The following is a 25,891-nucleotide window of genomic DNA, read 5'->3' on the forward strand; positions in this document are numbered from 1 at the left end:
TGTGGCTGTGAGCAACCTGCTGTAGTGTGAGGTGTCCCTGGCCATGGCAGGGGGGTTGGAACTGGCTGATCCTTGAGGTCCCTTCCAACCCTGACAATTCTGTGGTGTATTAATAGGAACCTTTTCATTTCACCTGCAGAAGTTTCTTAGTTTTTAACTTTTCCTAAGGCAATGCTGGCTGCCTGCCTTCACCAAGGCACTGACTACACAGGGTTCATCCCAACCCAACAATGGGGACTGCTCTGAAAGTATTGTTTCAAATGTTTCTGCAAACATTCAATGAGAGGAAATAAATCCTCTTTGTGTGACTGCTGGGACTGCTGTGTGAGCTCTCTCTTATCAGACCACAGAGGATGGGCGTGAGATAGAGAACTCTGAATGCCTCAGTCATGAGGCAAAATTCTGCTAGTTCCCTTTTAGACATCCAACAGACCTCAGGAAGCCAAGCTTGCAGTCTGCAAAAGTGTTTGCTCTCCTTTTATAGAGTCACAGATTGCATTGGGTTGGAAGGGACTCCGAAAGGTCATCTTGTCCAACCCCCTAGCAGGCAGCAGGGACAGCTCCAGCTAGATCAGGCTGCCCAGGGACACAGAAAGGTTGATCTTGACTGTCTCCAGGGACAGAGCCTCAACCATATCCCTGGGCAGCCTGTTCCAGTATTTCACCACTCTCATTGTGAAGAACTTCCTCCTGTGGTCTGGAGGTTTCAACTTCTAATCATGCACTCAAATCCTTCTATCTGTAGGCATTTTTCAGCTCTGCTGTTCCTCCTGAAGAACATCCATCATGAACTGGTTTGTTAAATCTTCCCTGCTGTGACTTTTCAGTCTTGAGTTAGAACAGAATTCTGAAACTCCTTCACTGGAACTTTTCTTTCCAGAGACTAACGTCCCTGTTAGATGTCCTGCTCAATGGATGTCCTATGCTGGTCACTGCTACAGAATTCACAGGGACCCCAAAATGTGGAAAGATGCACTATCAGCTTGCAGGAAAGAGGATGGGGATCTGACCAGCATCCATAATGTGGAAGAGTACAGCTTTGTTATTTCTCAGCTTGGCTACCGTGAGTATTGTTCTTTTTTTACTATAATATATATATTGATATAAGAAAACCAAGAGTTTTATCTGTGTCTTACCTCTTAATAACAGCAGGAGATTCTTAAAAATCCTAAAAATAAATTGTCCTGATCCTGGGCTGCAGAACTCTGCTTCTATCTCCTTTTAATCCAGATTAAAACAATTGTTGACCTTTTCAGAATCTGGAAGGACTTGGACTGTTGGTCTGCAAACACAGGTTGGTCTGCAAACACAGGAAGCAAAATCTGTTTGCCAGAGACAGTTTGGGAAGATCTAGCTCCTGCCATGTCCTTATTATCCAAGTCAGGCTGTTCCTTCTTGTCTTAGTTTTAGGAGTGGACAGAAAACTATATTTAACTTCTCCCTCTCCCCCAAGGAAGTAAAATCAAGAGGCTCTCATACAGGGTTGGAAAGAAGTGTTGGAAGTGAAATGGCAGTGCTATTCACAACTATACACAGAAATTACAAACTACCCAAAGTCACATTCAGCCTCAGCCCGGTCCTTTGACCTGGGCTTACAACAACCTCTTGAAGCCAAAAAACCTTTTCAAAACCTCCCCCAGTTAGGCCAAAACCCTGGCCTCAAATGCACACCCCCCTCCCCATGCCTCTCTTCTCCCCTCCCATTAGCAAACCCTTGTGACACAGCTAAAATTGGACTCCCCAGCTCCAGGCTCTTGCCAAGGCTGCCCAAGGCTCACTCCCCTCATTGCAAAGAGAAGGGAGCAGCATTGGGAAGGAGAGAGAGGGAGGGGAAGGGGAAAAGGGGGAGGAACAGCTTGTGCTGTCCCCTTATAAATGGGAGATGCAGGCATTCTGGAAATGAAATAATAAAAATTACACTTTCCAGTCCACCATCTGGACCTATCTAACCTCTGGAGGCTAGCACTCTATGGTTTCTTAAAGGCACACAGCCTGAAACCCTAACACTTCTCTTTCCCAGTGTGTGCATTCAGATGTGTTCCAGATGAAATCAGGTACTGAAGTGCTGGGTTTCTGAGTGCACATTCATGGAATTATAGAATCATAGAACTGTTGAGGCTGGGAGAGCCCTTTGAGATCATCAAGTCCAACCAGTCACCTAGAGTTCACGGTTCCATCACTGCTGCTAAGCTACTGGCACCAAACCATATCTCTCAGCACCAGATCCATGCAGCTTTTAAATACCTTCAGGATTGGTGACTGTTTGCAGTGGGACAGGACCAGGGGCAGTGGCTTCAAACTAGAGCAGAGCAGACTGAGATTGGATGTGAGGAACAAGTTCTGCACCATGAGGGTGGTGGAACACTGGAACAGGTTGCCCAGGGAGGAGGCTGAGGCTCCTTCACCCCTCTGTATGTTCTTTTCAGTAACTGATGCCAGCTGTGCTTCTGGTGCTGGCTAACTGTGGGTTAGTTTATTCTTCCCTAAGGTGTGTGTTGAGCTGCTTTGAGCTGCAGGGTAACAGCAAGCCTGGAGAGGCAGCCAGCAAAGAGCTGATTTGCTTCAGTTCTCTATCCTAACCAACTCCATGGCAGCTTGTGCTTGTCCTCTCATTCCTGAGAGAGTGATTTGCTGGGTTTTCATGAACAACTTGAAAGTTTTTCTCTCTCAAAGGAGACCATTAGAGCCACCTTCCAATAGCTGAAGGAATCCTATAGGAAGGCTGCAGAGGGAATTTTTACAAGAGTGTCCATGCATAGGACAAGGGGAAATGGATTTAAATTGAAGGAGAATAGGTTTAGATTGGATCTTAGGAAGAAATTCTTCACTAGGAAGGTGGTGAGACTCTGGAGTGGATTGTCCAGAGAGGTTGTGGATGCTCTCTCCCTGGAGATGTTCAAGGCCAGGTTGGATGGGGCCTTGAGTAACCTGGGCTGGTTGAGAGGTGTCCCTGCCCATGGCAGAGAGGTTGGAGTAGATGATCTTTGAGGGGTCTTCCAGCCTAAGCCATTCTATGATTCTATGAGCTAGAAAAGGCCAGGACCTCTTGATGAGACATAAGTTCATTTGAATGAAGAAGTTAGGCTCTAAAGGGAATTAGTTGTATTTTCACCTTACTCCTTGAAAGTAGAACATTCCATGGTTGAATGCTTCTCCAAAGACCTGTCCTGAGCAGGCTGCACTGCACTGTTCATGTAGAAATGAATGTTTCTGAAAGAAAAGTAATCCTGAAGGAAGCCATGCTGCTGACATGTGGCACACTCACTGCAACAGGCTGCAGTTGGAAGCATTCTTTTCAGAATTCCCTCTGCAACCTTCAGGTACTGGCAGGTTGCTATTAGGTCTCCCTGGAGCCTTCTCTTCTTCAGGCTGAACACCCCCAGCTCCCTCAGCCTGTCCTTGTAGCAGAGGGGCTGCAATTCTATGATTACAGAGAGGGCACTTCCTTCTTGACCATACTAAAGACAGGAGGAAAAGGGGAAGTAGCATTTATGGAGGTGTTCGTTCATAGCTTGTTACAGAAGGTTTGAGCTGGAGACAGAGGATGAACCTGCTTGTGTTGCACCCTAGTTTAACAAAGAGCCTTTGGGCTGCTTTATACCAGGCTAAAGCCTCTCAGTCCGTTGCCACTGCAGTGAGTGCTGCTTCCTGCTGGCTGCTGTGGCTCTCTGAGAAACTGTCTGCCCTCTTCATAGCATCATAGAATCACAGAATTGTCAGGGTTGGAAGGAACTTTGAGGCTCATCGAGTTCCAACCCCGCTGCCATGGGCAGGGACACCTCACACTAGTTCATGTTGCTCAGAGCCACATCCAGCCTGGCCTTAAAAGCCTCCAGGGACTGAGCCGGGAGCCTTAATTTGTCATGCCAGCCCCATGCCAGAATTGTTGTCTATTGCAGGAAGGTAGGAGCTGAGTTGGCATAACAGACCTGTTACCCCCTCTGCCAATGGTTTGTTTCAGAGGCTGCTGATGAGCTGTGGCTCGGGCTGAACGACCTGAAGGTTCAGATGTACTTTGAATGGAGCGACAGCACACCTGTCACCTACACCAAGTGGTTGAGGGGAGAGCCCACCCATGCCAACAACAGGCAGGAGGACTGTGTTGTTATGAAGGGAAAGGTAAAGGCCTGAAGCTACTGACTTCATTCTCTCACCATTTCATTCATCCCTTGGGCTTTTTGCTGTGCCAGAGCAACAGAGGTGAGGGATGCTACCGCTTGGAGCAGGAATGCTGTGTCCAGAAGGAGTGGGGAAGTGATTGTGCCTCTGTAATTACAGAACCACAGAGCCACAGAAACATTCATCTTGGAAAAGACCCTCAGGGTCCCAAGTCCAACCACTGATCCCACTCTGCAAGGGTCGCCTCTAAACATATCCCCAAGCACCACATCCAAACCACCTTTAAACACCTCCAGGGCTGGTGACTCCACCACCTCCCTGGGCAGCCTGTGCCAATGTCTGACCACTCTCGCTGGGAACAAATGTTTCCTACTGTCCAGTCTAACCCTGCCCTGCTGCAGCTTGAGGCCATTCCCTCTTATTCTATCACTAATTACCTATGAGAAGAGACCAGCACCAACCTCTCCCCAACCTCCTTTCAGGTAGCTGTAGACAGCCAGGAGGTCTCCCCTCAGCCTCCTCTGTTTCAAACTAACCATCCCCAGCTCCTTCAGACTTCAGTCCTTCAGTGATGAGGCCACACCTTGAATGCTGTGTTCATGTTTGAGCCACTCACTTCAAGGGCTAGCTGCTGTTGACTCTCCAGAGATGGGCAAGAGGGCTGGGGAAGGGTCTGGAGAACAGGTCTTACAGGGAGCAGCTGAAGGAGCTGGGGGTGTTTGGCCTGTGCAGGAGGAGGTTGTGGGGAGACCCTGTTGCACTCTGTAACTACTTGGAGAAGGGTTGTAGTGAAGTTCATTGAATCCTACAGGATAAGAAAACAAACAAATAAATGGAGTTGTTCCTGTCTGTGTCCTCACCCTCACTTTGCATGGTCAGTCAGGTCCTGCAGTGTATCACAGAATCATTAAATGGAATCACTTAGCTCATCTATCCCAACCTCCCTGCCACGGGCAGGGACACCTCTCAACTAGATCAGGTTGCTCAAGGCCTCATCCAAGCTGGCCTTGAACACTTCCAGGGAGGAGGCATCCACAACTTCCCTGGGCAACCTGTTCCAGAGTCTCACCACCCTCACACTGAAGAACTTCTTCCTCAGCTCCAGTCTAACCCTGCTCTCCCTCAGCTTCAAACCATTCCCCTTGTCCTGTCTCTAGACACCCTCATGAAAAGCCTCTCTGCAGCCTTCCTGTAGGATCCCTTCAGGTATTGGAAGACAGATGGAAAGTCCTTCTGTACTCTTCTCTTCTCCAGGCTGAACAACATCAGCCTGTCCTTATGGCAGAGGTGCTCCAGCCTTTGGATCATCTTTGTGGTCCTCATCTGGACTTGCTCCAACACTTCAAACAGGTTGGATGAGGCTTTGAGCAACAAAGTCTAGTTGAGAGGCGTCTCTGCCTGTGGCAGGGAGGTTGGAGTAGATGATTTGTGAGGTCCCTTCCAACCTGAGCCACTCTGTGATTCAATGATTCTTCTGGTTGGTTATTTAGTGAAGAGCAGAATGAGCTGTTTAGAGTGGAGTTTTTTTTTAGGTGGGTAAGAACGGGCTACATGGAAGCCAGCAGGGATGTTTGACATCAATGACTTCCTCTCTTACTTTGAGGGATTGAGATGTTTTGAGGTCTTTAGAAGATGTTTTGAGGTCTTCCAAGCAAATATTTCTCTGGTTCTCAGAGATTGTGACCTGTTACAGAAGTGTTCCACACCCATTGCTTTCTGCTGCTGCTTTCTCTGCTGCTCCTAGATGGAGCAGCAGATGATTTGCCTTCAAGGAAGGAGAAAAAGAGGAAGGACCAAGGAACACAAAGGGTGAGCTCTTTTCTAACACATGAGGAGCCACAAGCTTTAGTACTTGAGGTTGAGGTTGGAGTGTAGAGTGAGGCTGGAGTTCTCTACTGAACTTAGATGCAAGTTTTGCTTCTTTTAAAGCTAACAAAAAAAAAAAAAAGTAATGAAATACCTAAAAGCATAAAACAACTTTTTCGTTTGAAAACTATACCCTCCTTGACTGTGCTGTTCCCTTCTCATCCCTTCCTCAGGATGGATTCTGGGCAGACCATTCCTGTGAAAAGAAAATTGGCTACATCTGTAAAAGAAAACCATTGTCAGAAGCTCCTGCAGAAGAGGAAGCAGCTGACATGGGCTGCCAGAGAGTAAGTGCCAAAGGAGCTGTCTGATCTGAATAGGCCTCTGGGAATGACTGAGGAGAAAATGCCTCCTGGGTGGCAGATAAAGCAGGACAAATGGTTTCTGTGTTGTCATCACCAGAACAGATGGCCTGCTTGTTTCTCTGGCAGATGGAATAGGTGGCACTTCTGGCTGAATCTAGGCTCTGACTGGCAGTTGGCACTTGGTGCTCCCTTTCCTCTTCCAGAACTTAAACCAAGCTGTAATCCCTGCAGCAGGGACACTCAGGTCTTGCTGAGGAATTCACCTGTACCAGCAGCTGCTGTTCAGCTCTGCCTACACTTTTCTTTCACAGCAGGAAGGCTGCTCTTGCCTACACCCTGCTCTCAAGTCTTTCCTGGGGTCTCTGGCAGTGCTCTCTACTCTGAGAAGTTTGTTATGAGTGTCTGAGCAGGGTGCATTGTGCCCCAGAGCTGCCACTGGCTCCATGGTTTGTTTGGTAATGCCTCCTGGGAAGGATCAGCAGGGAAAACCTGCTGCCATTTCTTATGGCACAGGGAGTCTGCCTGGGATTTTGCCTTCCATGAGGAAATCACCTTTTATCCCAAGCCTTTGATGTTTATTCCCAGTGTTTTTAAAAGAGTACCTGGGAACCTCCCAAGTATTCAACTGCTGGAGAAGACAAAGGGATCCTAATGCTTATGGATGTTCTCTTTGCCTAGAGAGCCAGGTGCATGCTCATAGCAGGAAGCCTTTCAGAGGTGACAAACTGAAACTCTGCAGAAGAATGTTTGGGTGGCTTGTGGCTGCTCACAGCTAACTCTTCCTATTTTGAAAAGCTCTGATCTGCCCTGTGTCTGGGCAGAATTTTCCTTCTCTGGTGATTAGCTGACTGTGGTGTAAATCAGGTCTTTTTCCTTTCACCCTTCCTTCCTTCTCCCTCCCTTCCTTCTCTCTCTCCCCCCCTTCTTTCTCCCTCTCCCTCCCTTCCTTCTCCCTCTCCCCCTTCATTCTCCCTCTCCCCCCTTCCTTCTCCCTCTCCCCCTTCCTTCTCCCTCTCCCCCCTTCCTTCTCCCTCTCCCCCCTCCTTCTCCCTCTCCCCCCTTCCTTTTCCCTCTCCCCACTTCCTTCTCCCTCTCCCCCCCTTCCTTCTCCCTCTCCCCCCTCCTTCTCCCTCTCCCCCCTTCCTTTTCCCTCTCCCCCCTTCCTTTTCCCTCTCCCCCCTTCCTTCTCCCTCTCCCCCCCCTTCCTTCTCCCTCTCCCCCCTTCCTTCTCCCTCTCCCTCCTTCCTTCTCCCTCTCCCCCACTCCTTCTCCCTCTCCCCCCCTTCCTTCTCCCTCTCCCCCCCTTCCTTTTCCCTCTCCCCCCTTCCTTCTCCCTCTCCCCCCCCTTCCGTCTCCCTCTCCCCCCTTCCTTCTCCCTCTCCCCCCCTTCCTTCTCCCTCTCCCCCCCTTTCTTCTCCCTTCCTCCTCTCCTCCCTTCCCCTCTCTAAAGATGTTTCCTGTTTCCTTTGGCAGGGCTGGAAGAGGCATGGCTTTTACTGTTACTTCATCGGCAACACCTTTGTATCCTTTTCTGAGGCCAATCAGACCTGTGGAAGGCACCAAGCCTCTTTAGTAACCGTTGAAGACAAGTAAGTGAGGCTCCCTGCATGCAGGAGCTAACATCTCCCATTCTGTGACTAACATCTAGCAGCATCTGAAGAGCAAAAGAAGGACTCTCATCTGGACAGAAGTCTTGCCTGAGAGCACAGCCACGTGTGCACACAGAACTTGGCACAGCTTTTGCATGTGTGCTCAACTCCAGGAATCCAGGTTTTAGTAGAGGTGGTGCTGGCTGTGAATCAGCATTGACAGGGTCCTTATGTCCAGGGAAACAGCAGGGTTATGGTTCCCCTTGAGTGAACTGTGCTGAGGTGCCTTTTCCCATTTGGGACTTCACCTGAAGCAAGAAGTCAATCAGATACAAGGCAGATAGAAACTCTCAAAGCTAACTCAGGGACTGAACACAGAAGGCATGCCAGGTTTCTTCTTCCCCCCATTTCATCTCAGGCAATGTCTCTTTATTTCCTGAACAACTGAAGACAGACTACTCTGAGGTGTTTAAGCAGTGTGTGGAGCTGGTGCTCAGGGATGTGGTTTAGTGGTGACCCTGCAGTTGGACTGGATGAGCTTGGAGGTCTCTTCCAACCAAAGATATCCTATGGTTGTGTGCAGTGAAGCTCACAGAGTATTTCTGTGGTGCTTTGGTGTGTGCCTGGTTTGAGTAAGTCCATCCAAGCTGTGCTTTCAGGAAGCCCCAGTGGTCACCCTGAGAACTGAACCAGCCTCTTACAGCTTTCCAATCAAACCCAACAGTGTTAATGTGATGGTTGTGTTCTTCTGAACAGATTTGAACAAGCCTACCTGACCAGCCTGGTGGGGCTGAGAACAGAGAGATACTTTTGGATTGGCCTTTCAGATGTGGAAGAAAAGGGAACCTTCAAGTGGGCCAATGGCCAACCTGTCTTGTTTACACACTGGAACTCAGAAATGCCTGGTAGGTACCACTGCCTGCTGCAGGGGGGCAGAGCACTTCAGGACTAATTGCTCTCCTGTCTGTCTGGATGCTTTCTCAGGCAGGTACTGCTGTCTCCACCTTCCTCCTTACTGCTGAAATGAGGTTTCAACAGGAGCAAGTTACTTTAAATTGGGATCAATTTACTTTAAACTGAGATTAAGTTACTTCAAACCAAGATTAAGCTACTCCAAACTGAGATCAAGTTACTTTAAATTGGGATCAAGTTACTTTAAAATAGGATGAAGTTACTTTAAAGTGAGACCAAGTTACTTTAAACTGAGATTAAGTTACTTCAAACTGAGATTAAGTTACTTCAAACTGAGATCAAGTTACTTTAAAGTGAGACCCAGTTACTTTAAATTGGGATCAAGTTACTTTAAAATAGAATGAAGTTACTTTAAAGTGAGATCAAGTTACTGTAAATTGGAATCAAGTTACTTTAAATTGGAATCAAGTTACTTTCAACTGAGATCATAGTGTCATAGAATTTTTAGGGTTGGAAGGGACCTCAAGGATCAGCCAGTTCCAATCCCCCTGCCATGGGCAGGGACACCTCACACTACAGCAGGTTGCTCACAGCCACATCCAGCCTGGCTACAAAAACCTCCAGGGATGAGGCTTCCACCACCTCCCTGGGCAACCTGTGCCAGTCTCTCACCACCCTCATGGTGAAAAAAAAGATAAAAAGAAAAAGAAAAAAAAAAAGATAAAGTTACTTTAAACTGAGACCAAGTTACTCTAAACTGTGACCACATTATTTTAAACTGAGATTAAGTTACTTTAAACTGAGACCAAGTTTCTGATTTTCCTCTGTTCTGGGCAGTCTGTGTGTGTAGCCTTCTGGAGGAGCCATCTCAAGCCTTGCCTCTTCATCCATGCTCCAAAGCACCCTTGCTCACTGCCTGTTCTGAGCTGTGTGAGCTCACAGCAAGCACACAGCACCTCTGCTCCTACAGAAAGTGGGACTGCAGAGAAGGACAGAAGGGCTGAGGGAAGAATTTTGTTTAGTCCTTTCTTATTTGCCACACTAATTGTGATTTCCTTATTTGCTAAGTTTTGTTGCTGGAGTCAGCCACTGGAGGTGATCTGATATGGGGCAGAATTCAGTATCATGGATGTGGATGACCCACAGATTTTGTTTGGCTTTTCCTTTTCTTCTCATGAATTAGAATCATAAAATTCCAGAATAATTTGGCTTGGAAAAAACGTTTAAGGAACATCTAGTCCCTCCCACCTGCCATGGCCAGAGAGCCCTGGCACTAGATCAAATGGCTCAAAGATCTCTCCAATTTGACCTTGAGGCACCCACAGATGCTCTGGGCAACCTGTTCCAGTATCTCACCAGCCTCATAATAAAAAGATTTTCTTCCTTATGTCCAACCTAAACCTGCTGTCTTTCATTTGACAACAACCTTTGCCTTTGTCCTGTCACTACATGGCCTGGAGTCTTTCTCTGTCTTCCATACAAGCCCACACTTCATTGAATGTCTGCTCTAAGGGCTCCCTGGAGCCTTCTCTTCTCCAGGCTGAGCAACCCCAACTCTCTCAGCCTGGCCTCACAGCAGAGCTGCTCCAGCCCTCTGAGGAATTTTGTGGCCCTGCTCTGGACCTACTCTAACAGAGAGATTTCTTACTGATAGAATTTCCCTCAGGACAGAATATGAAGTTTTCTAAATTCCTGTGACCTTCTAAATGTTGCTTTTCATAGAATCACAGAGTCACAATTAAGGCTGGAAAAGATAATCAAGTCCAACCATAATCCAACTACCATGATCACTAAACTCTATCCTGCAGCACCACACCTACAGCTTCTGGAAAACCTCCAGGCATGGGCACTCCACCACCTCCCTGGGCAGCCTGTCCCAACCCCTCACCACTCTCGCACCAAAGAAATTGTTCCTCATCTCCAACCTACCCCTCCCCTGGCACAGCTTCAGCACATTTCCTCTCATCCTAGCTCTGGTGACTTGGGAGAAGAGACCAACCCCAGCCTCACTCCAACCTCCTTTCAGGGAGCTGCAGAGAGCAATGAGGTCTCCCTCAGCCTTCTCTTCTCCACACTGCACAGCCCCAGCTCCCTCAGCTGCTGTTCCAAACCCCTCAGCAGCCTCAGTGCTCTTCTCTGGACACCCTCCAGCCCCTCAAGGTCTTTCTTATCCTGTGGCACCACACCTGACCCCAGGACTCAAGCTGTGGCCTCAGCAGGGCCCAGCACAGGAGCACCATCACTACCCTGCTCCTTTTGTGCATCCCTGTTTACACCCAGGCAGGAAGACAGGCTGCGTTGCCATGAGGACTGGAACTGCAGGTGGATTATGGGAGGTAATCAGATGTGAAGAAAAGGCAAAGTTCCTCTGCAAGGTGTGGGCAGAGGGAGTGACTCTTCCACCTGCCCCTACCACCACCCCTGTCCCGCGGTGTCCAGCAGGCTGGGACTCGAGCCGTCGCTTTAGCTTCTGTTTCAAGGTAAGTCTGCTGCTGCTGCTCCTTTCTGCATGGAGGGGGTTCTGTTTGCTGCACACCCATGGAATAAAAGTCAGTGTAGCTGTGTCTGACTCTTTCGTGAGTTTGTGGACAGGTTAGAGAGGCCTTGCTCCCTCCTCTCGAAGTGCTCCTGGCTTTGTTTATTCTGTTAAAGTCTGATCTCCAGGACTGATCTTAATGTCCTGCTCTTTAAAGACTGCATTTCCTACTCCTTTCACATGAAAAGTGCCTTACTCCTAGTTGTTGTCTGGCAGCAGGTACTCCTGCTCACTTGGCTCAAAGACACCCACCCTGAGCCTGTGTTCCACAGAGGTGAACCCTCACAAACCCTACAGCCCAGGTTTCCATGCCCCTCACAGAAAAAGGTCATTGAGAATGAATTGCTTGTGAGTAGCTGATGTGTCCTGAGCTTATCACCTCTGTGGTGTGTTTTGTCTGACTGGGTAATGCTCTGCTTAGCCTTTTTCAGGGGTAGAGCATAAGAAGACATGGCTTGAATCTCAGGAGTTCTGTCGAGCTATCGGGGGAGACCTGGCCTCCATCACCAGCAAGGAAGACCAGTACGTGATCTGGAGCTCCATCACGTGAGTGCCCCTGCTCTGCTCAGCACCCCTGCACTCAGCCTTCTCACCTTTCTGCAACATTTCCTGAGAACTTTGTGCTTTGATGAGCTACTCTGGATTCATTACCTGCATCAAGCACATAGCAGAAAATAGAGCAGGGGGCTGCAAGAAGGCTGCAGAGGGACTCTTTCCCTGCAGTGATAGGATGGGAGGCAATGGCTGGAAATGAGAGCAGAGCAGATTTAGGCTGGATCTTAGGAAGAAGTTCTGCACCATGAGGGTGGTGGAATACTGGAACAGGTTGCCAGGGAGGTGGTTGAGGCCCCATCCCTGAAGATATTCAAGGTCAGGGTCAACAAGTTTCCGAGCAGCTTGATCTAGTGGAGGATGTTCCTGTTGACTGCAGAAGGTTTGGACTGGATGACCTTTGCAGGTCCCTTCCAACCCAACCCATTCTATGACTACAGTTGTATGGTGAGCTGCAGTCACCCCAGAAGCTAATGCTGGAATGGGACTGGTAAGCTATCTAGCTGTGGTAAGATCTTTCATCTGGTGTCAAAACATCTACTGTAGAGCTGGGGATACTCCAAAATTATCACAGGTGCCAGCTGCTTTCCCTTGAGCAAGTGGACAAAAAGGGAACTGTCATGGTGTAAATCTGGTCAGTATGCTGATGGCCATTGGAATGAACAGATCAGAAAGCAGAAGCAACTTCAGATTCAGACTAGGGGGACCTTAGAGCTGCTGGGGAAACCTTCTAGCTGACTTCCAATACCTGAAGGGATCCTACAAGAAGGCTGCAGAGGGACTTTTCTTGAGGGTGTCCAGAGACAGGACAAGGGGGAATGGTTTGAAGCTGAGGGAGAGCAGGGTTAGACTGCAGCTGAGGAAGAAGTTCTTGTAGGAGGGTGGTGAGACTCTGGAATACATTGCTCAGGTGGATGCCTCCTCCCTGGAGGTGTTGAAGGCCAGGCTAGATGAGACTTTGAGCAACCAAATCTAGTTAAGAGGTGTGGCAGGGAGGTTGGAGTAGATGATCTCTGAGGTCCCTTTCAATCTGAGCCATTCTGGGGTGTTTATTTTCAGGAGCTGGGCTGGATGTGGACATTTTCTTGGTCAGTATTTAAATCCAAGTTGATGTTTAGTGATAAGAACCAACAGCGGTTCCACCTTGGTCATCTAACCAACTTAAGGATTCTTCTCAGAGAAGCTTATGAAGTGTTGTGGATGATAGATGATTGAAAATGTTTTAATGCCCTGTACGAGTTTTGGGTTTCAGTTTAAACTTCCTCTAACTGGGACACTGATTGTTCTGAGGTGTTCTTTCAGGAAAAATGGCCTTTTGCACCAGCATTTCTGGATGGGCTTGTACTACCTGAATCCTGAGGATGGCTTTGTTTGGAGTGATGGATCCCCAGTGAGTCACTGCACTTTTCCCAGCTCTTCTTTGGAATTCCCTGAGCTTCTCAAGTGTGTGCTGGATATGTTTCTGTGCCATTTGATAACTAAGTATAGCCTTCTGCTGTATCATGCTCTCTCAGGAAAGCTTCTGAATAGCAATTTCAAAGCTTGATTTTTTGTTGTTGTTATTTTCTTTTTTTGGGGGCTGGGGGATAGAAGATGCTGCTTGTTGATGAGAAAGTGTGCACTGAATCAACAAGAACATTAAATTAAGGTCGACTAAAAGGATCTCGCTTGTAACGAAATAGGACCAGAGGAAATGGCCTCAAATTGTACCACGGGAGGTTTAAATTGGAGATTAGAAGAAATTTCTTCCATGAAAGGGTTCCAAAAGCCTGGCAGAGGCTGCTCAGGGAGGTGGTTGAATTACTGTCCCTGGAGGTGTTTCAAAGAGGCAGAGATGTGGTGCTGAGGGACGTGGTTTAGTCCCAGCCCTGGCAGAGAATGCTTGTAGTGGATGATCTTAAAAGGCATTTTCAAGCAAAAATGATTCTATGAGTCTATGGAGTTCTTACAAATGCAGGGATTTTTTTTTTTTTTAAGTAAAAAGGTCCATTTTTAGTATTTCTTTCCTTTGGTATTTCCTTTAGTATTCCTTTCTGATCTTTGTCTAAAGTATCCTACATCCCACAGGACTGAAGGCACTAAAGGTTTTATGCCATTGTTCCTTTCCTATTACAAGAAAGATTTGGAGGTGCTGGAAGGTGTCCAGAGAAGGGCCATGAGGATGAGCAGAGGGCTGGAGCTGCTCTGCTCTGGAGACAGACTGAGAGAGTTGGGGTTGTTCAGTCTGGAGAAGAGAAGGCTCCAAGGAGACCTTCTTGTGGCCTTCCAGTATCTGAAAGGGGCTACAAGAAAGCTGGGGAGGGACTTTTCAGGGTGTCAGGGAGTGATAGGACTGGGGGGAATGGAGCAAAAGAAGAAGTGGGGAGATTCAGATTGGATGTTAGGAAGAAGTTCTTCCCCAAGAGGGTGGTGAGACACTGGCACAGGTTGCCCAGGGAGGTGGTGGAAGCCTCATCCCTGGAGGCTTTTGCAGCCAGGCTGGATGTGGCTGTGAGCAACCTGCTGTAGTGTGAGGTGTCCCTGGCCACGGCAGGGGGCTTGGAACTGGATGATCCTTGAGGTCCCTTCCAACCCTGACAATTCCATAACTCCGTGATTTTATGACTGTACTTAAGGCTAAGCCATAAAGCTTTAGAAACAAAAGTGGGTTTGGAGATGTGAGAGTGTTTCATGTAGGGCTGGTCAGAACAGATTGGTGGAAGCTTAGCATACAGAACACTGAACTTGGAATGCAGGCAGGGAAATCAGAATAGCAGCCAGATTTTTTTTCTGAGAGAACTGCAGCATTGGTGTTGGTTCTCAGTAACAGCCCTTCTGCTTCACTCAGACAGGATGTATTCTTAATTTAGTGCCCCACCATTGTTATTAGATGAATTGTAGAGAATCCACATCCTATAAAACATGGCAATATTCTTCCAAGTGTGATTATCTGGAGTTCATAGGGAGCGAGGCAGCTGCTCTTTTATGCCTCCTAAACAGGGTGAAAGGAAACACTCCACACAGGACTGGAAATTTAAAAGAAAGTGCTCTTCACAACTATATACCACAGGACAAATCCACACAATGCACAAATTCATAGTCCACCTCCTTCAGCCTAAAGCTTTCCACAACCTTTCCCCAAACCAGACCAAAACCCAGGCCTGAAATGCCACCCCCCACCATTCCTCCCTATACCTCCCTACCCAGGCCTGAATGCTGCAGCTAAAAATCATCTTGCCAGCAGCACCAGGCCTCACTCCCCTGCATCACAGAGATAAGGGAGCCAATGCTGGGAAGGGGGCAGGGAAAGGAGAAGGGGCAGAACAGCCTGTGCTGTTCATTTATGAAGAGGAGATGCAGGCATTCTGGGAATGAAATGACAAAAGATTTGTTTCTGGTCCACCCTTGGACCTATCCAGCCCCTGGGCTCTATGGTTAAGACCTCCTATTTTCTTAAATCTGTAACAGTGATGAGAAACAACTCTTATCTGAGAGGCAGTCCAGTAGGAAATGTCAGCTTTTGCTTGGGGAGATGCTGCTTTCCCCTTACCTAAGCTTTCAAGCTGATAGTTTGTGGTTTGATTCTGTCTCCTCTCTTTCTCTGTGATTTTCTTACCACATAGCAGAATCTTTAGAAGGCTTTCTCTGTTGTAGGTGAGGTATGAAAACTGGGGCTTCGGAGAACCCAACAATTACCAAGGAATTGAACTGTGTGCAGAGGTCAGTGGAGACTTCCCCATGCGTTGGAATGACAGGCACTGTGATTACCTCTATGGATGGATTTGCCAGATCAGAAAAGGTATTGCTTACTCCTGGGAACTGGGAGAAGAAGAAAAGCTTCTCAGATGATTTTTTTGTTTTTCTTTTTTCCTTAATTGTAAGAAATGAAACATTTCAAACCCTGTTTATCAGAATGGTTCCTTGGGTAATGTGGAATAGCATAGTGCACTAAGGATTCCTGGAGAACAGGGCTGGTGAGGAGCAGCTGAGGGAACTGGGGCTGCTCAGTCTGGAGAAGAGGAGGCTGAGGGGAGACCTCATTGCTGTCTACAGCTCCCTGAAAGGAGGTTGAAGCCGGGTGGGGGTTGGTCTCTTCTCCTTAGTGACAAGTGATAGGATGAGAGGAAATAGCCTCAGGATGCCCCAGGGGAGGTTTAGGTTGGGTATTAGAAGAAACTTCTTCCCTGAAAGGGTTCTCAAAGACTGGCACAGGCTGCCCAGGGAGGTGGTTGAATCTCCATCCCTGGAGGGGTTTGAAAGAGGCAGAGCTGCGGTGCTGAGGAACATGGTTTAGCCCCAGCCTTGGTAGAGTTAGAGAATGGTTGGACTGCATGAGCTTCAAGGTCTTCTCCAACCAAAGCAATGTTATGATTCTCTAGAATTCAGTGTCAGTAGCAGAACTTGCCTAGCAATCAGAGTAAATATTTTCTCTTACAGCATTAAGTGTAGGATCATAATTTTTGTGGGGTTTTGTTGTTTTTTGTTTTTTTTTTTTTTACAGGGGCAAGTGTAAAGCCTGAACCCACAGAATCTCCTGTCCCCAGTAAGTGTCACTGCTGTCACTGCTGGGCTGTGTCTGTGTTAAACAGCAGCTTTGGCAGGTTGCTGCTGAGAACGTCTTGTGTCTCAGGACCAGACAGGGCAGCTTACCTTTTGTCTTCCAGAATACAAGACAACTGAGGATGGGTGGGTGATAAATGAAGACAAACAGTATTATTTCAGCACAGAGAGTGTTCCTATGGAAAAAGGTCGGGAGTTCTGCAGAAGGAACTTTGGAGACCTGGCTGTCATCGAGGGTGAAAGCGAAAGGAAGTTCCTCTGGCGATACGTAAGAGAAACCCTTCCTGTATGGAGTAAGCCGTGCAGGACGAGTCAGCACGGGCACAAATCCTTTCACAATGACCTTCTCCCTACAAGTTTTGTGACAGTGCAATTGCAGTTACATGAGCAGCCTAGCAAAGGTGAGGGTCGTCTGCAGGAAGGGCTGGAAGGAGAAGATGGGGAACTATAGATCTCTGCCACTCTGGCCTTGGTGCCAGGGAAGGTCATGGAGCAGATCCTCTGGTGTGCCATTATGCAGGACAACCAGGTGATGAGGCCCAGGCAGCGTGGGTTCATGAAGGGCAGGTCCTGCTTGGCCAACCTGATCTTCTACAAGAGGGTCAACCGTTTAGTGGCTGAGGGACAGGCTGTGGATGTTGTTTGTCTGGACTATAGTAAAGCCTTTAACACTGCCTCCCACAGCATCCTCCTGGAGAAATGCTGTTCATTTGGGGAGGGACTTTTTAGGCTATCAGGTAGTGATAGGACTGGGGGGAATGGAATAAAGCTGGAAGTGGGGAGATTCAGACTGGATGTGAGGAAGAAGCTTTTCCCCATGAGAGTGGTGAGAGCCTAGAATAGGTTGTGCAGGGAGGTGGTTGAGGCCCCATCCCTGGAGGTGTTTGCAGCCAGGCTGGATGAGGCTCTGGCCAGCCTGCTGTAGTGTGAGGTGTCCCTGCCCATGGCAGGGGGGTTGGAACTGGATGATCCTTGTGGTCCCTTCCAACCCTGACTGATTCTATGGCTTGGATGGGTGAAGGCTTCTCTGGGCTAAGAACTGGCAGTTAGCTGGGCTCAGAGTGTGGTAGGGAATGGAGTTAAATAGTTGGTGGCCAGTTAGAAGTGGTGTTCCCCAGGGTTGGTACTGGCCAGTTCTCTTTGATATCTTTTTCAATGGTCTGTACAAGGGAATTGAGTTTGAAGATGACACAAACTTAGATACATATATTAATCTTCTTGAGGGTAGGCTTTACAGAGGGACCTGGGCAGGCTGGATCAATGGTTTAAAGCTGAGGGAGAGTAGGCTCAGACTGGATCTTAGGAGGAAGTTGTTCAGCAGGAGGGTGGTGAGACTCTGGAACAGGTTGCCCAGGGATGTTGTTGATGTCTCCTCCCTGGGAGTGTTCAAAGCCAGGTTGGATTAGGCCTTGAGCAACCAAATCTAGTTAGAGGTGTGGCAGGGGCTTGGAGTAGATGATCTCTGAGGTCCCTTTTAGCCTAAGCCATTCTATGATCAATTATACCCAAAGTGTAGGAAGCCTTGTCCCTTGCAGGACATTTGTCACATGGCATTCACTGCAGAGACTGTGCAAGAGAGATGCCAGCTTCAGTGACTTGCAAGACTATGAGGTGTGGCTGTAGTGACATTTTGGTCAGGGGTGAAGCCTCACTGTGGACTGTCAGGTGTGAGCTGCCTTCCTTTGCCTGCTGTAGGCAGGGATCTGAGCAGCTCCCACCCTGTGTCAGCCTGATGTGTGTCACAGATTCATGTGAGACAAGCTTGGTCTTTGTGTTGTAGATTCTGAAAAATGGCAAAGAGGAGTCCTACTTCATTGGCTTACAACTGAGTGTTGACCAACGAGCAAGGTAGGCCAGCTGGAACCATCAAAACTGTATTGTGCTTTCAAATGAAGCAATCTGCTGTCAGCAGAGCACAGAGCTGTTCAACATCTTCATCAACCACCTGGCTGAGGGCACAGAGCCACTAGCAGCCAGTTTGCTGAAGACACCAAACTGGGAGCAATGGCTGACAGCCCCTCAGGCTGTGCTGCCATTCAGAGAGACCTGGATAGGCTGAGAGCTGGACAGGGAGAAATGGAATAAAATCCAGCAAGGGCAAGGGTAGAGTCTGGCAGCTGGGAAAAAACAACCCCGTGGAGCAGCAGAAACTGGGGACTGGTCTGTTGGAGAGCAAACGAGAGGAATCTGAGGTCCTGGTGGACAGAAGGATGACCTTGAACCAGCAATGTGCCCTTTTGGCCAAGAAGGCCAAGGGCATCCTGGGGTGCACTGGAAGGGCTGTGGTGAGAAGATCAAGAGAGGTTCTCCTGCCCCTCTACTCTGCCCTGGTGAGGCTGCATCTGGAATATTGTGTCCAGTTCTGGGCCACTCAGCTCAAGAAGGACCTCAGGGAACTGCTTGAGAGAGTCCAGCACAGAGCCACAAAGCTGCTGCAGGCAGTGGAACATCTCCCTGTGAGGCCAGGCTGAGGGAGCTGGGGCTTGGGGCTTGCAGCAGAGGAGCCTGAGGGCTGCCCTCATTGCTGGGGATAAAGATGTGCAGGGCTGGAGCCAGGCTCTGCTCAGGGATGTCCAAGGACAGCACAAGGGGCACTGGGGGCAAGCTGGAGCAGAGGAGGTGCCATGGGAACAGAAGGGAAAACTTTGTCCCTGTGAGGGTGCTGGAGGCCTGGAGCAGGCTGTCCAGAGAGGTTGTGGAGCCTCCTGCTCTGGAGGCTTTCTGTGTTCCTGTGTGCCCTGCCCTGGGTGATGCTGCTCTGGCAGGGGGCATGGACTGGATGAGCTTTTGAGGTCCCTTCCAACCCCTAACCTTCTGTGACTCTGTGAATGTGTGACCTGGGGGTGACAGTGAGCAACCTGGAAGCTCTTCCCCTTGCCTGTTAAAGCAGTGCTCTCCTGCCTTGTTTTCCCAAGCTGGATGGATGGCACCCCAGTGAGTTACCTGGCCTGGGCACCACACGAACCTAACTTTGCAAACAACGACGAAAACTGTGTGGTTATGTACAGGAATTTAGGTGAGTTTTACACCTTTGCTTCTCAAGTTCATTCCTTGTGGGTTTGTCTCACAACTTCCATTGTTTTTTTCCTTTTGCTAGGCACCCCTTTTCCCCCTCTTCTTTCTTCTTCTGCAAAATATTAAAGAATCAGACCCTGGTGTTATATTCAGGACTCAAGAGTTTTGTGCTCGTGTTCACCTTAAGCCTAGCATGGGGAAGAAGATGTGAAAGGGATATGGGGAAGAAGGTGTGAGAGGAGTCTGGGGAAGAAGCTGTGAGAGGGTTCTGAAGGAGCTGTGAGTGAGTTCTGTGGTTCTGATCAGGATACAACTGGTTTATATTTTTCGTTAAAATTGGCCTAATGTGGCCCCATAAATTTGCTATTTCTAGCACCTAGTATACCACTGCATTTCCCATTCTGTAACTGCAGTGTATACAGAGTGACACATTTCTCCTAGATAGAATACAGATATAGATGATATAGATACATAGATATAGATATAGAAATATAGATACAGATATAGAAATAGATATACAGGTACAGATGTAGAAATAGATATAGGAATAAATATAGATATATAGATACAGATATAGAAATAGAAATAGATATAAAGATACAGATATAGAAATAGATATAGATGTAGAAATAGATAAAGATATAGATAGATGTAGAATGGTAGTGAGCTGAGTGACCCAGAAGCTTTGATCTTGTCTTGCAACAGCACTTTGTGTAAGAACAAGCAAAAATTACTTCCATGTAACCAGCTCTGGATGTGGTGTCATACAGTTCCCCATTTATCTTACATCCAGGGTACTGGAATGACATAAACTGTGGTTATCCCAATCCCTACATATGTGAAAGGCACAACAGCTCCATTAATGCCACTGCTGCTCCAACAACATCTTCAAGCCCAAGAGGATGTCATCCTGCTTGGCTTTCCTTTCACAATAAGGTACCCCAACAAATAGAGTATGTGCTGGGTGGTGGGCAAAGCAGTCATCAGGGAACTATTTACCAAGGGGATTATTTAATAATATTATTTCTTACTAAAGTAAAATATTACTATTTTTCACAGAGAGCTGCTTGACACCTGCCTGCTTTTCTGTTTGCCCATCCACTGTTTTGCAGGAAAGGTGCTTTCCTGATGCCTCTCATGCAGTGCCAGATGAGCATATCCAGTTGCAGTTGACAAAAGTCATTCTCTAGTCCTCTCTTCAAACCTTTCCATATGCATTTCCTAAGGAGTTTAGACAGAGTTCCTGCATTGTCAGCACTTTGGTCTTGGTGGGCTTTAGCCACATTGTCTTCCTTAATTTTGCTAACATGGCATGCATGGTGGAGTCAAACCAATAAACAGGCAGGCTGAGATCAGTCAGGTATGGGTTGGACTGGATGACCTTTGGAGTTCCCTTCCAACCCAGGCCATTCTATGCTTCCAGTGACTTACCACTGTTAGCTGACTGCAGAAAGTCAGATTTTGCTCCTTTTCCAGGCATTTCAGATCAAGTCCAGTATGTGTCTTGTTGAGCAAAACACTTCCTGAGACCTTCAGTTTCGTATAGAACAAGGACCAGCATCAAAAGCTCATTTAAACCTTGAGACCTTCAATTCACCTAGAACAAAAACCGGCATCAAAAAGTCATTTTAACCTTGAAACCTTCAATTTCATACAGAACAAGGACCAGTATCAAAAAGTCATTTAAGCCTTGAAACCTTCCATTTGATATAGAACAAGGACCAGCATCACAAAAATCTCATTTAAACCTTGAAACCTTCAATTTTATCTGGAACAGGGACCACCATCAAAATATCATTTAAACCTTGAGACCTTCAATTTCATATAGAACAAGGACCAGCATCCAAATCTCATTTAAACCTTGAGACCTTAAATTCATATAGAACAATGACCAACATCCAAATCTCATTTAAACCTTGAGACCTTAAATTCATATAGAACAAGGACCAGCATCAAAATGTCATTTAAACCTTGAGACCTTCAATTTTATCTAGAAGGAGGACCCTTTTTAGCTCACTTTAAGCTGAACATGGGGTGAGGTTTTTTTCAGATAAAAGCATTCTTTGCATGCCTTTTCTCCACCCTGCTTTGCTTAAAGCATTGTTTTTCAATCAGGGAGGGATATTGAGGTAGAGATAACACAGAGGGAATTTGTTCCTGTTGTAGTGCTACAAGATCTTTGGCTCTGCCGAGGATGAACGTGTCACCTGGCATGCTGCACGGACAGCCTGCATGAACCTGGGAGGCAACCTGGCCAGCATCCCCAATGCACAAGTGCAAGGTACTGTGTCTGGCCCTCTAGCAATGAGCTAACGTTTCATCCTCACAGGATGGCTGCTCTATTTGTGGGAAGAATGATGACCGCACCTCTGGGTTTTGTTCCAAAACATGGAAATTTACATCAAATCCTCACCTGAACCTAGCAAGTTTTACTGTTGCTCATATATCTATACACAGAGAGAGTCATACTGTCCTGGCAGCCAAAGCAGTGCTTTTTCTGATTACACATGATGCTGGCTGGACCCAGCAAGTTCCATTCCAAATGCAGTAGTTTCACTAGGTGGCATTAACTCACTGCATGGCTTTCCTATTAGCTCCAGCAGGACTCCTTTAGGTCAGAACTTCCTGCCTTTGGGCAGCCTGGGGCAGAGGTTGGACTGATCAGGCACTGGCCCACAACTCACCAGAGCTGTGCTATTCTTCTCACTAGAGGAACTTATTATCTCAAGCATAAATCCAGGTTGGGTGCAGAGTGGGTTGAGAGCAACCCTGAAGAAAGAGTCTTGGGGGTGTTGGTTGCTGAGCAGCTCCCCAGGAGCCAGCAGTGCCCTCCTGCAGCCCAGCAGGCAGCTGTGTGCTGGGCTGCAGCCAGAGGAGTGTGGGCAGCAGGGCAGGAGAGGGGATTGTGCCCCTTGACTCTGTTCTGCTCAGACCTCACCTCCAATCCTGCCTCCAGTTCTGGTGTCCCCAGCAGAAGAAGGACACAGAGCTGTGGAGTGAGTGCAGAGGAGGCCACAAAGATGATCCAAGGGCTGGAGCAGCTCTGCTGTGAGGACAGGCTGAGGGGGCTGGGGGTGTTAGAGCTGCCTTCCAATACTTGAAAGGAAGCTGCAGGAAGGCTGGAGAGGAACTGTTCATATGGGCACTTGGCCTTGTTGAACTTCATCCAATGAGCCTTGGCTCATGGCTCTCACCTGTCCAGATCCCACTGCAAAGCTTCCCTACGCTCTAGCAGATGGACACAGCCACCCAGCTTGGTGTCATCTGCAAACCTACTGAGAGTGTCTCAATGCCCTCTTGCAGATCATTGCTGAAGATTTTCATCTTAGCTGCTTGTCTTGTCAATAGTGAAGTGTTCTGTATTTCAGATAACAATATGTAATGCTGGCCAAGCTCAGCAAGAGCAGACATGTCACTTAGCCTCCAGTCAAACTATTCCTCTTCTTCTTTGCCCTTTTTTCCTCCAGCTTTCCTCACATTCCATATGAAAGATTTTGCTACTGATGTATGGATTGGACTTAATGACATAAATCATGAGCTGAAGTTCCTCTGGACAGATGGAACAGGAGTTTACTTTACAAACTGGGCCAAAGGCTTCCCATCAGGACACAGGGGTTTATATGATGGGCAGGTAAGTAGCAGTCACAAATTGCTCACTGAAATCTTAGTTCAGATTTGCATGGGTAGGTTCAGATTGGATGTTAGGAAGAAGTTCTTCCCCATGAGGGTGGTGAGACACTGGCACAGGTTGCCCAGGGAGGTGGTGGAAGCCTCATGCCTGGAGGTTTTAAGGCCAGGCTGGATGTGGCTGTGAGCAACCTGCTGTAGTGTGAGGTGTCCCTGGCCATGGCAGGGGGGTTGGAACAGGATGATCCTTGAGGTTCTTTCCAACCCTGACAATTCTATGATTCTGTGATTCATGCATATGTTAGGATTACTGCTTGGCTGCTGCTTTCATACTTCTGTACATGTCAAAGAGGAAGCCAAGTAGGGGGAATGGCTTTGGGCACTTGGGCAGTTAGTGCCTTAGCTGGTGGCAGGAGCTGTGGAGACTGCCTTCAGAATTCTGTTCTCTGTGCCCATGGAGGCTACACTGCTGTGTTCATCACACCTTCTCTCACAGCCTGTAGTGGAGAGGCCAGTGGGATTCCTTGCTCTGAGAGGCCAGTGGGATTCCTTGCTCTGAGGAGGCCAGGGGGATTCCTTGCTCCAAAAGCAGACTTCAAGAGCAGCTCCTCCCAGTCCTCCCTGACCAGAGCTGTGCCTGAGGGCAGCAGGTTTCTCAGTAGGCACACGGCTTGTGAGGGTTACTTACAACCCTTCCCCTTCAACAGCCACATTTTACATAGAAGCACATCCTGCCAGGCACACTGGAGGGAAGGATGTGCTGCTATAAAAAGCCAACCATTCAGGTTTTACAGAGGAAAAAAGAAAAGCACTTCCCCTATTTCTCTCTCATACAAACTGCTCTGATAGGTCATAGAGTTCCTCCCTGCTTAGATACTTCTGTGCCATGCAGCTACAGCTAGAAATAGCTCTAGTTCTCTTCAGTGTAATTTCCAATGCAGAAATCTGATTTTCACAGAATCACAGAAGCATTCAGGTTGGAAAAGCCCCTCAGGATCACCAAGTCCAACCACTGACCCTACTCTACAAGGTTCACCCCTAAAGCATATCCCCAACCACCACATCCAAACCACCTTTAAACACCTCCAGGGTTGGTGACTCCACCACCTCCCTGGGCAGCCTGTGCCACTGTCTGACCACTCTTGCTGGTAAAAAAATGTTTCCTACTGTCCAGTCTAACCCTGCCCTGCTGCAGCTTGAGGCCATTCCCTCTTGTTCTGTCACTAATTCCCTGTGAGGAGAGACCAGCACCAACCTCTCCACAACCTCCTTTCAGGTAGCTGTAGACAGCCAGGAGGTCTCCCCTCAGCCTCCTCTGTTTCACACTAACCATCCCCAGCTCCTTCAGTCACTCTTGTGAAGATTTATTCCCTAGTCCCTTCACAGCTTCCTTGCCCTCCTCTGCACTGGCTCCAGTATGTGTGATATCCTTTTTTCCTTTCTGAATTTAGGAGAATTGGGAGTTCAAAAGAGAAAGCATCTTAAAAATGTTCCCCCTGGAACATTTTCCCATGCAAAGTAGTAGAGTTTCTGTGAAATCTTTGGTGACAACTTCCAAGGTTACAAATGGGCTTTTGGAATAGCAACTGTGTTACACATTCCATACTTATTTTTAAGTTTACTTGACCTTGCAGAAAATAAGTGATCATAGTTGATAGAAAACATCCTACAGCTGTGCAGTTTGAAAGGTTTCAATCTTGGGGCATTTCACTCACAAATGAAACTTTTCTCTGCACATCTCCTGCTGAACAGCAAAACCAAACAGATTCATAGAATGGTTTGAACTGGAAGGGACCTCAAGGATCATCCAGTTCCAACCCCCATGCCATGGGCAGGGACACCTCACACTCCAGCAGGTTGCTCACAGCCACATCCAGCCTGGCTGCAAAAACCTCCAGGCATGAGGCTTCCACCACCTCCCTGGGCAACCTGTTCCAGTGTCTCACCACCCTCTTGGGGAAGAACTTCTTCCTCACATCCAATCTGAATCTTCCCACTTCTACTTTTGCTTCATCCCCCCCAGTCCTATCACTCCCTGACACCCTAAAAAGTCCCTCCCCAGCTTTCTTGTAGCCCCCTTCATATACTGGAAGGCCACAACAAGGTCTCTACCTGTCATGTCCATATCAGAGAAGCTGAAATGTCACTGTGAGGGAGCCACTGACAGAGCAGTGGCTGCCTTTGGGCGGGAGCAGCTCTGATTTTGCTGTTTATGGTATCACAGCTTGCAGCAAGCAATCTGATGTGTCAGGAATCCTGCAGTGCCCATTCAGGTTTCTTTCTGGGGTGAAGTCCTCCAGTCTTTTCCACAGTAGTTGATTTCACTTCTCTTTAGGTTGACTGGGGCTTTCCTTCTCTCCTTCTGTGTGCCTGGAGATATGAAAACACTGACAGTTCTCTGGTCTGCTTACTCCAGCCTAATGTTGTGCAAGAGAGAGCAAAATGAAGAAATTTGTGACGTAAAGAGGAACAGAACCTCCACATCATCCAACTTGCACCTTAAATGTCAAACTGCAGCACTAACTTGTGTCTGGAGATGTAAAATGAAGACAAAAGCTTTATTACTCATTTCTTCTAGCTGTCTGTAACTGATCTGCTCTCTTTTTGCCTCGAGGCTGATTGTGTTGTCATGAGGAACAGCCCTGTGAAGAAAGCAGGGAAGTGGGCTGATGAGACTTGTGGGAGCACCAGAGGATACATTTGCCAGATCAATGCAGGTATTTCTCTCCTTAGTTAAACCACCAGCAGACCTTACAGCTTTCCAGGGAATTGCTTGGGTGTTTGGATTTTGTGGTAGTTTGAGGGTGAGTTGCCTTTAAGAACCACAAAGT

General features: G+C 47.8%; 1 protein-coding gene across 1 annotated transcript in view; it reads left to right on the plus strand.

Annotated features, from left to right (window-relative positions):
- The window catches only part of LOC128973651 (macrophage mannose receptor 1-like), a 60,538-nt gene that overhangs the window by 18,984 nt on the left and 15,663 nt on the right, over positions 1 to 25,891 (plus strand). Inside the window, exons 7-23 of the mRNA XM_054390010.1 lie at positions 881 to 1,063; positions 3,962 to 4,119; positions 6,159 to 6,272; positions 7,764 to 7,879; positions 8,636 to 8,784; positions 11,072 to 11,271; positions 11,749 to 11,873; positions 13,182 to 13,269; positions 15,513 to 15,657; positions 16,360 to 16,401; positions 16,523 to 16,686; positions 18,199 to 18,266; positions 19,334 to 19,434; positions 20,227 to 20,369; positions 21,600 to 21,714; positions 22,901 to 23,064; positions 25,675 to 25,777. Coding sequence (XP_054245985.1) covers positions 881 to 1,063; positions 3,962 to 4,119; positions 6,159 to 6,272; positions 7,764 to 7,879; positions 8,636 to 8,784; positions 11,072 to 11,271; positions 11,749 to 11,873; positions 13,182 to 13,269; positions 15,513 to 15,657; positions 16,360 to 16,401; positions 16,523 to 16,686; positions 18,199 to 18,266; positions 19,334 to 19,434; positions 20,227 to 20,369; positions 21,600 to 21,714; positions 22,901 to 23,064; positions 25,675 to 25,777 — 2,178 coding nt within the window. The remainder of the gene's footprint in view (positions 1 to 880; positions 1,064 to 3,961; positions 4,120 to 6,158; positions 6,273 to 7,763; positions 7,880 to 8,635; positions 8,785 to 11,071; positions 11,272 to 11,748; positions 11,874 to 13,181; positions 13,270 to 15,512; positions 15,658 to 16,359; positions 16,402 to 16,522; positions 16,687 to 18,198; positions 18,267 to 19,333; positions 19,435 to 20,226; positions 20,370 to 21,599; positions 21,715 to 22,900; positions 23,065 to 25,674; positions 25,778 to 25,891) is intronic.

This window comes from Indicator indicator, chromosome 20 (assembly GCF_027791375.1).
Source record: "Indicator indicator isolate 239-I01 chromosome 20, UM_Iind_1.1, whole genome shotgun sequence".
Classification (NCBI taxonomy): Eukaryota; Metazoa; Chordata; class Aves; order Piciformes; family Indicatoridae; genus Indicator; species Indicator indicator.